This window comes from Pyxicephalus adspersus, chromosome 7, assembly GCF_032062135.1.
Source record: "Pyxicephalus adspersus chromosome 7, UCB_Pads_2.0, whole genome shotgun sequence".
Classification (NCBI taxonomy): Eukaryota; Metazoa; Chordata; class Amphibia; order Anura; family Pyxicephalidae; genus Pyxicephalus; species Pyxicephalus adspersus.
In genome coordinates this window covers 4,091,661-4,101,826 of record NC_092864.1, presented here as the reverse complement: position 1 = coordinate 4,101,826, position 10,166 = coordinate 4,091,661, and the positions used below count along the sequence as shown (strand labels likewise).

Here is a 10,166-nt window from a genome sequence, read left to right as displayed (position 1 = left end):
ACCGGGGACACCCCCAGACATCATTGGCGTACCGGGGACACCCCCAGACATCATTGGGGAACCGGGGACACCCCCAGACATCATTGGGGAACCGGGGACACCCCCAGACATCACTGGGGAACCGGGGACTCCCCCAGACATCATGGGGGGTGCAGGGGAGGCCAACTCCTATCAGATACCATGGGAGTACCGGGGACACCTCCCAGACATCAGCTGCCCATGTCATCCAGAAATCACAACACCCTCAGTGCCCGGGGGGGTACAATTGACCTTTGGGGGTGATTGTACCCGGGGTATATTCCTGGCACAGCATTGTGTATATATAATGATTGTCAGGCAGCAGATTATACAGATCGCTCAGGACACACACAGGACGATCTCACACATCGCTCACCGTCTCTTCTTTCCCTCCGGCCTCTCCAGTTCTCCTGCCGACCCCAAACACAACTCCGCGTACCAGCATGCACTGCGGCCAAGGGCGGAGCCGCGAAGGATGCTGGGAGGGATTGTCAGCCAGTGTTTTCTCTACCATGAAGTGGGCGGAGCCAGGTCGCCATGTTGTTGTAGCTCACGCAGGGGCCGTGTATGATGTGGGGGAGGCGGGGCCAGGGTTTGGAGGAGGGGAAGGCGGGGGCGGAGCTGAGTCACTTCGCAGTCTGATAACGCAATGTGCTCAGCTACAGATATCCATGGCAACCACATCCAGCCGTAACCATGGGAACCAGACACCAGCACCCTGTATAGTAACTTCATTTCTAGGTGAAATGTTAAAGTTTTGGGCCTGGTGTAATATTCACCCCATAATACAGTTTCTGCTGCCCCCTATCTCCATCAAGACCAGCATTGTACAATATTCAGCATCAGCACCCCCTAGTGGGCCAAGTGAGATAGACAGCTACAATATAAAAATTGTATTCTCAACAGAAACCAAACATAAAAATACCTGGGACGTCCCCTCCCCCTCCCCAGATATACCCTCTGCCCTCACCTCCCCCCGCCCAGATATACCCCCAGTCCTCACCCCTCCTCTGCCCAGATATACAACTCAGCAGCTCAGTGTCTCCTGCCCCCTTCCCAGTAGTGTCCCAGCCATTTTGCTGATTTGTTACAGATAAATAAATACCTAAATGCCCATAGGCTGGCCAAAGATTCACTTGTGCACGCTCGGGCCTGTTCCTAGTTCACCTGAAGTACCTAAGGACCTTAAATGAACTAATTACTCTATGACAAATGTATATGAACATGTTATTTAAGACATAAAAAAAGAGAAAAAAAAACTGAGAAAAAAACAGTTTGTTAGCTCAGTTCCAGAGGCCAACCCAGCGTGTACCCGGTGTTTTTTTTGTACCAGGAAGGAAAGTCAGTAGACCCATTGCCCTGCCATTGCCCATTGCCCTGTCTGATAACACTGAATTGCTTTGTATGATCTCAGCACGGCATTCTGTAATAATAAAACAATCATAAAACTTACACGGCACAACCACAGACTTCATCTGCTTCCACACAGAATACTGAACTGGTCCCTTGAAAGTGCCCTGGCACAGATCTTTCTCAATGAGGGTGTTTGCGGAGGACATGACCTCCTTCTGTTGCAGCTGACACCTGGAAGAGGTACGGTGAACACAACGTTATTTATTGTAGGAATGTAAAAGAATGTAAAAAAAACACAGAAAGTCTGCCATGAAATGAGCAGGACCTTTACATGGTGTATTGGGATTACTGTGTGCTCTTCTGCAATCTTTATATATATTTTATTTCACATGGGAAGAATTCTATCACTTATCATAGTGCCTGCCCTATTGTAAAGGGAAGTAAGGTCAATTATTGCCGGATTTCTGTATTATGTTTGCCTATTGCTCCATGAGTCGTGGCTATCTGGATGCTCTTTTGGGGAAAGCAGGACAATGGAGATCTGTATATTCCCTGAATTGTTCTCAGTTGAACAGGATAAGATCCTATTAGAATGGTCTCCGTCTGTCTAAAAGTAAAAAATCCATATTTGACCTTTTACTGATTGTATAAAACAGAATACAGGAAAATGAGAGCACCGATTCTTATATTGCTGGCAATGATGAACTGAGCATGTCTGGCTAGGTGATGGATTTGTACTAAACTTTCTATAAAATTACAAAAAACAGTAAAGTTGGATAAGAAACATACTTACGTCTCAATGAATGACTTGATGTCCTGAAAGAGAAAAAAGACAAAGTAGTTATTTATGACTACTTTACATCATCATCATCATCATCTTACCCCGCCCCCCCCTTACCTGCCCCTACCTGTCCCCTGAGACCACCAAACTCCTTGTACATCCTCTTATCATCTCTCATCTGGACTACTGTAACCTCCTCCTCTCTGGTATTCCACTAACCCGACTCTCTCCTCTACAATCTATTATGAATGCTGCAGCCAGACTCATCCATCCTTCCCACCTACCTACCCCATATACAGCCTTCCTGCCTACCTACCCCATACACAGCCTTCCCACCTACCTACCCCATACACAGCCTTCCCACCTAACTACCCCATACACAGCCTTCCCACCACTCCTCTGCTGCCTCTCTTTGTAGGTCTCTACATTGGCTTCCATGTCACCTTAGAATCAAATTTATTTCCTGTGCTTTGACTTTAAATCCCTCCACAGTTATTGTCCCACTTATCTTTCTGACCTGGTAAAAAAATACTCCCCTTGCCGCTCTCTCCGCTCCTCCAATCACCTTCTAATGACTTCCTCACTCATACCCTCCTCACACGCACGGCTTTAATACTTTTCTAGAGCTACCCCACTCCCTGGAATGGTCTCCTCATCCTATTCAGCTTGCTCCTACTTTCTGCTTATTTAAAAGAGCCCTCAAAACCCAACGCTTCAACCTCACCTACCCATCTTCTTCTGTCTCCTAAACCCTCACTACTTCCCACCATTCCATATCCCCCTCCTATTGTGTGATACTTCCCCTCCTCTTAGATTGTAAGCTCCTCAGAGCAGGGTCCTCTCCTCCTGTTTCACGGTCTGTAATTTGCAACCCCTAAATAATATACAGTGCCGTGTAATTTGTTGGCGCTTTATAAATCCTGTTTAATATTAATAACAATATTATGTATGGTGGGGTCCAAAGACAGCTAAAAGAAGAACATTATTGAGTGTACATTGGGTTCTGTACTCACAGTCAGGAAAGAAATGGAGTCGGTATTGTTCATTCTCTCATTGGCTACAGAGATATGCTGCTTGATGTTGTCTCGGTTTTCTTGCATCTTGGCCACATTGGTTTCCATTTCTTTCAGTAGATTCTCTCCCTGTTCCTGGAGCTGCTCCAGCAGTTTCTCCTCTCGCTTCTTCAGGAACTTATGCATCTTCTCAAACTCTGACACAATGTGCTCGCGGTACTCCTTTGTGTTACACTGGGAAAGACGAAAGGTGACTGGTGGTCATACAGCATGTAAAGAAACAACTTTTTCTGCACATGTAAAGACACAAAGAGGAAGTCACTGGTCTACGGATCTCCTTCAAGTGGCCTTCTTGTCTATATGGAATGAAACCAGCACCGGCTGCACATGATTGCCCCGAACCCTCTTCCTCATAGTGACAATGCTGGATCATAGCAGTACATGTGCATGAGCAAAGCTGCTTGTGATCTCCAATGCAGAAATTCTGGTCATATAAATTTATAGAACTAATAGTTGTGCCTATTATGTACAGGTGCCCCATGGACATCTAGAGATAAGCAACCAATAGGTGATGGCCTCCTAGACAGGAAAAAGTGACACAAAAGTAGGGAATAAGAAAGTTCAGTTATATTAACCTCTTATGTGCTCACTTACACTGTGTTGTTCAATCATCTGACTTTGCTGGCTGGTCAGCTGCTCAGACACCTTCAAGGCTTCTTCTAATGGAGATACTATAGCAGCCAGCTCTGTCTGGAAGGAAAACAATTCACATGTGGTTAATACTAGGTACCCAAGTGCAATAGTTTAAGATTGGTTATTGTATCACTTACTCTGTACACTCCCACTGCATCCAGCATGGGTAGGAAGTTGTGACTGGCGTGTTTCAGGGAATCACGACAGATGACACAGCTCAGGGTTCCGTCATCCTTACAATAAAGCTTCAGCCTCTCGTCATGTTCTGAGCATTTCTCCAGAGGTCGGGCTTTTTCTTTTTCCACAGATTTGGCTGGAGTCAGGGCAGCAACGGACCCGGCAGTCTTCTTCACCAGGTTGGCCAGGGCTCGGTTGGTGGTGTACCTCTTGTCCGTTATATTTTCCTTACAGTCGGGGCATGTGAAGGTATCCTGACCCACCCAGGCCTTGTCAATGCAGCTGCGGCAGAAGTTGTGGCCACATTCCACCATGACGGGATCCTTGAAGAGCTCATTGCACAGCAGACAGGTCAGCTCCTCTGCAAAATCCCCAGATGGCGTGACAGGGCTGCTCCGTGCGGCTTCATTCACCTCCACTTTGGGTTTCTAGAAGAGAAAAAAAAGTCTGAGGGATAGCAGATCACTTAAAGACATGAAGATCAGCTGCAGCATCTGCAAAAACTATTCCTGCAAAAATAAAATGAGAGAACTGAAAACAAACAAAAAGCAGAAAAAGGTTAACTGCCATCACTGCGACCATCCAACATACATATGTGCTAAAAAGGAAGGACACAACAGGCTAGATCTCCAACTGTGAACTGGTGTTGTCATTCACATAACAGAGCACTTTCAGGGTTGTTCGGGCTCTCCAAATACACACACAGAGGCCGGACACTCACAACTCTTAGTGTACAAACTTTATGTTCAATGTAAAAGGTAAATATGCTTTCACAGTCAAGTATGGTTGTCCTTTGCCACATCCCCCCCTCCTTCCTAACTAACCAAACACCTACCCATATTATTAAAATTTATTTATATAGCACCAACAAATTACCCATAAAAGTAATGTAAATGGCACCACCTGACCGAGAAGTGTCAAGAGGTAGATAGATGCTTTGAATGTCCCTCAGCTTCATGGTAAGTATATTTATCCAATGGTACTTCTGCCATACAAGTGAGGACCAATATAACTGATTTACTGAGAAGATAAAGGTACCCTTTGGACATTTTAGAGGAGCACTGGGCATAAATACAATATGATGTTGCAATGTTTTTACTCCAAAACAACCAGCAATGGATATGAGTTGTGACCCGAGAAGTCCCTGCAGGGAAGGAAGCAGGCACCCCTGGGCCCGCAGGGGTGGAGTTCAGGGAACCCAGGCCCTGCAGGGAAGGAAGCAGGCACCCCTGGGCCCACAGTAATGGAGTCAGGCACCCCTATGTAAAATCATACATCTGGGTTATGTGCAGCATTTTCAGGGTACAAATGCTGGAAGAAGGCTTTTAGTATAATAAACCTGCGCAGACCACACAGTTAAGATCTTTCTGTGTTTGCACCTAAGGTCTATAGCTGTAACATATTTGGATGGGCAGGGTAAGTAGACCCCCTAAGAGGAAAAGCGCATTTTTCTTTTAGGAAGCCATTAGGTTGTTACCAGGATTTCGGAACACTGAACCCGAGATGTATCCAGCACCCATGTAGAAACCAATGGAAACAAATGCACCTTAGAAAAGTGAGCACTATAACGTTTTAATATATATATATAACTGATGCCAGCTAGATCAAAGCCATGCCAAGCGTTTGGCACAGTGCACAACAACATTCACAAAATGAATTTTCCCAAGCATGCGATGAGAGTTGTCGGGTACGCTGTATTTGCACTTCGTGTTACCTTCGCCTCGGGCTCGCCCTCCTCCATTTTCGCCTCCATGTCAGTTCCGTTGGCCGCATCTTCCTCCTTCTCTGGCTTCGGCAGCACCAGGCGGCCTTTCTCCACCCACTCGTTTTGGCGGCGGTTCACTGTGGGAGAAAACAAGCTCACAATAAATATTTTCATATTAAAACACAGGAACTGGGAAAGTACATCTGAATTCTGAACTCCTACTTACCTTGCAAAGACGTCAATGTAACTTTTCTTTAACCCTAGAAGGACCCTTTAGGTAATTTTAAGGTCCTGGGGAACATTACAGATTATTGGGGATCAGTAAGAGAAATGCCCCCTTAAAAGCCAAAAAGCCAGATGGGAAAAATGATTTCTGGGGTCATTCCGATGGCTGCGCCAGCTTCATATTTATGTAGAAGCCATTAGATAAGAATCTATTCAGCCACAGGACAAGGACCGGGAACCCAGGTTGGGAATGGCTGATTTAAAATAAAAAAGGTAAAAATAAAGAATTTGTAGCACAGGGTGAACGGCCAAAGTTTCACAATGAACCCTTGAAAACAAAAAAGCTCAGATTAAAAGAATAAATAGGAAAATAAAAGATGGCTAAACCTGGGATCAAGCTCATTATGAGCAAGGAAAGAAAAAAAACAACCCAGCGAAGGAGTTGTAGCCAAATAAAAAAAAATGTGAAAAATAAAAAAACAAACCACATGCTGCAAAATGAAAAAAATAATCTCAGGCGGATTTGGGATAATTCTTGCAAATGACTCCCTGTGTCTGCGTATTTATTAGGGGAAAGGTAATGAAAACCTCTTGTTTTCAGTATGCAGCGTGTGATTGGGACTCAGGAATATAATCTGCAATCACAAGACAACCTGCCGAGCAACAAAATCTTTGTTACTGAACAAGCTCAAAGGAAAAGAAACAAAGAGGAATTTAATAAATTGAAAATAACTCAACTGCACCAAATTGCCCTTGGAGAAGATGTAGGGAATTAAAAAAAAAGCAGGTTAAAGGTTCCATCAGCGCAGCGTGTGGCCAAACAGAGGTGAATGCAAGAAAAATAACCCATTATCCCAAATGGCCACTGTGGATGTAAATGCACTGCATGTGCACCAATCCCAGCTATTACCTTGTATATTGTAGCAGCGGCATCATCAGTGGGCTCTATATTGCTACAGAGCTGTGGGAGGGGCCAAGAAGCTCCACCCACTACAGGCTGCCTGCCCTGAAGAGCTTACAATCTAGGAGGTGGGGGAAGTCTCACACAATAGGAGGGGGATATGGAATGGTGGGAAGTAGTGATTGGTTTAAGAGACAGAAAAAGATGGGTGGGCAAAGTCTGAAAATTGTGTTTTTGAACAATGTGAGACCGGATCGAAACAAAAGTCCAGCGCTCTCGAGGGATCTGCGGGAATAAAAGGGTTAAACGGTATAGTTACGCTTTAAGGGCTCAACAGATCTTTTGGTGTACGTTACCGCAAGGTACATTCGTATGCGAAGCAGCTCCAACGCATTCCCATGCAGCCCACTGACGGTATTAAACAACCATTCCTTGTGTTGTGCTGCACCCCGCCTATCTCATGAGCTATAACTCATATATATATACACAGGAACAGGCGGACCATGCTTTTTTAGACTGTTCTTAAATAAATTAATTTTGTCGATCAGTAGCTAATTACATCACCTCCAACCAGCTAAATGATGTACCCCTATCCCCCGAAAACCTGCCTGAGGCTTCCTTTGGTCAATCCAAGTGATAGTAAATAGTAATTGGTCACCTATGGTCACATAATGTAGGCATAAGGTAGAAAAAGGAAATATTGTACAATAGGCCAATGTATACTAAGGACCTGGGACAGCGGTCCCCAACTGGTGGTCCTAACCCCCACAATCTGCTCTAATATACTAGTCCAATGTTTGCTGCCACCTTGTGGCCTTCACAAGTGGTGCTACTTTTTGTTTTGTCCTTGGGATTTGGGATCAATAACATGTCGACATAAGTGTAATAATATTGAGTAAACGTATCTAAAAGTCTGTCCTTCTTCTATAATAATTTTTGTTTTGTAATTAGCGGTTGGCTAAATGTCACAAATATAGAAAACTAACTAATGTTGAAACGCCTACTACTACACCCATTATTGAAATTTACCCCCCCCCCAACCTAACAAAAAAAAACCTAGACTTTATGAATTATAATAATAAACTTTTAAAAAAAAATAAAAAAAAAAAAAAAAAAAAATCCAATACAAATGGCTGGATTTGGATCTTTAAATAGAAAATGTCTCAAGTATTTTGCATGGCATGGATCGAGGACTCCTTGAATAAACAGGTAAAGGTTCCGAACTTGTTTGAATATTGGAATTGTACATGGAGACCCAATCCCAATCTATGACACAACAGATAATGCGAACCTTTGAACAGACATTGTGGTACAATGAGACATGATTGATTGATAATGAACCCCCACTGGTCTTTGAGAGTATTAAAACCTGGCATAGTATATATCCTTTCTTATTGCCTAGGTATGGTTCAAATTACTGTAAACATTTGTTTTTTGTAAGCTATGCATATGTTGTGTTACATTTACCTCTTCCTCACAGGCGTCTCTCTCCTGTGCATGCGGGCAGTTCTGACTCTGTGCGTGCCTACGCTCGCACGGATTATCAGTTTCGCCCATCCCACCAGCCAATCAGAAAATAGCCTCCTTATCATCCCTGGCTATTTAGCTAGCTCAGTGTTCGTGCAACTTGTCTCCATTAGTGCTGAGCCCCCTAGCTCTGCTGAGCATTTCCCCTGTCCAGCTCCTGTGTTAACCCCATGTTGTCCAGTCTGTTGTTCCCAGCCAATTTCCTTGTGTTGTTCTAGTATTCCTCTGTCTGTAGATATTTCTGTGTCGCCTGTGCTTCCTGTGTCTGCAGTGGCCCCAGTGTCACCAGTATCTACTTCCTGACCTCTCTTGCTTGCTGCCTGACTTGACCCCGACCTTCCTCGATTATTTTTCAGCTTTGTGATTTGGAGCTGTGCATCATCCTGCCCATCCTTGTGTGCCCAATGCAACCTGACAGTAACCAGCAGCGCAACATCCTCACCACTAGGGGCTCTGGAGAAGACCTGCTTAGACTCTGCGCCTTGGCCCTTCCCAGGGCTCACATCATTTCTGTGCAAGCCGTAGCGCCCCCTAGTGGCCATGTCTCCCCAAGCGTGACTTTTTTTAAACTTCTAGGTTTTGTTTATTTTATGCATATCCTCAAATAAAAAAAAAATGTCCCCAGTTATTAAAACATTTGGGTGCATCGACATCTCATATAACTTGAATGGACTGCTTTAAAGCAATGCAGATTAAAGCAAGCAGTTACCCAATTCATTAGGAAGACGTGAATGGCCTCTCAAGTAAGCAGATCATCAAGATAGCATTGGTCATGGCCGACATCAATCTAGTGTTTTGTATAACGTCCCGTGTGTACTTTTGGACTTGGCTTTGATCATCATCAAGGTTGTGTTATGATTGTATATTGATGACCATTTAGCGATTGATGTTAAGCTAATTTTATGTATACTGGTATATTGTTATGTTGTTATGTTTATGTGATGGTTTACATTGTTATGTATATGTTATGTATATATTGTTATGTTATGTTCTATGTTATGTATATATTGTTATGTTTATGTGATGGTTTACAATGTTATGTGTATATTGTTATGTTTATTGTTATGTATATGTTATGTTCTATGTTATGTATATATTGTTATGTTTATGTGATGGTTTACCTTGTTATGTATTTATTGTTCTTCCAGCTTTTGGACATTTGTATGTGCTGTTCTGCTATTAAATCCCCTAAAGAAGCGGTTGTAGCTGAGAAACGTGTCAGCCCTATAAACAGATATTTTTTATTGCATTTTATTGTGTAATACGTGATATATTTTGTGATTCCAAGTCATTTGCTTGGATTTTTTTTTATCAAAGTGTATGCAGTGTTCAGATTTTGGTGTAAAATTTTTTTTTTTTTAACTCTTTACTTGGGTCTACTTACCTAGTTGGTATAGTAGGGCCTTCCTTTCTAGCATTGGTCATGTTTAGCTGCATCAGTAAGAGCAACGTTAAGCTGTAACCCTGGCATACCACCCCCTGGGCTACCACAAAATATTAGAGATGGGGGGGGGGTGATGTGTAAAGGGGAGGTTCTGCTAATCATTCTAGATCCAGGGGAGCACAGGGGACACAAAGGTGCATACCAGGGCCCTTGGTATAGGGCCAAGGATATCCTGATAGAAGGTTTACATCACATAGGCCTGCTTCTATCGGAACTGATCATATTTGGGACTAAAAAATCGATTCGGCAACTCCACTGACCCCCCACAATGCATTCCAGACACCAATCATAACATATAGATCTGTCAATTCGCTAATATATTCGTTTTC

General features: G+C 43.6%; 2 protein-coding genes across 4 annotated transcripts in view; both read right to left on the bottom strand.

The window, feature by feature from the left end:
• Positions 1–525, bottom strand: part of BCKDK (branched chain keto acid dehydrogenase kinase) — an 11,999-nt gene extending 11,474 nt beyond the window's left edge. For 2 of the 3 annotated variants that reach the window (XM_072417134.1, XM_072417138.1), the window contains exon 1: positions 395–524. The gene's annotated coding sequence lies outside the window, so the exon portion shown is untranslated. Of the gene's footprint in view, positions 1–394 lie in introns of all 3 variants that reach the window. The other variant, XM_072417139.1, reaches the window with a different exon arrangement.
• Positions 526–1,079: 554 nt separating this feature from the next.
• LOC140334847 (nuclear factor 7, brain-like) overlaps positions 1,080–10,166 on the bottom strand; it is a 10,888-nt gene continuing 1,801 nt past the window's right edge. Inside the window, exons 3-8 of the mRNA XM_072417114.1 lie at positions 5,750–5,877; positions 3,996–4,463; positions 3,820–3,915; positions 3,166–3,399; positions 2,165–2,187; positions 1,080–1,602 (exon numbers count right to left, since the gene is read on the bottom strand). Coding sequence (XP_072273215.1) covers positions 1,302–1,602; positions 2,165–2,187; positions 3,166–3,399; positions 3,820–3,915; positions 3,996–4,463; positions 5,750–5,877 — 1,250 coding nt within the window. The 3' untranslated portion in view covers positions 1,080–1,301. The remainder of the gene's footprint in view (positions 1,603–2,164; positions 2,188–3,165; positions 3,400–3,819; positions 3,916–3,995; positions 4,464–5,749; positions 5,878–10,166) is intronic.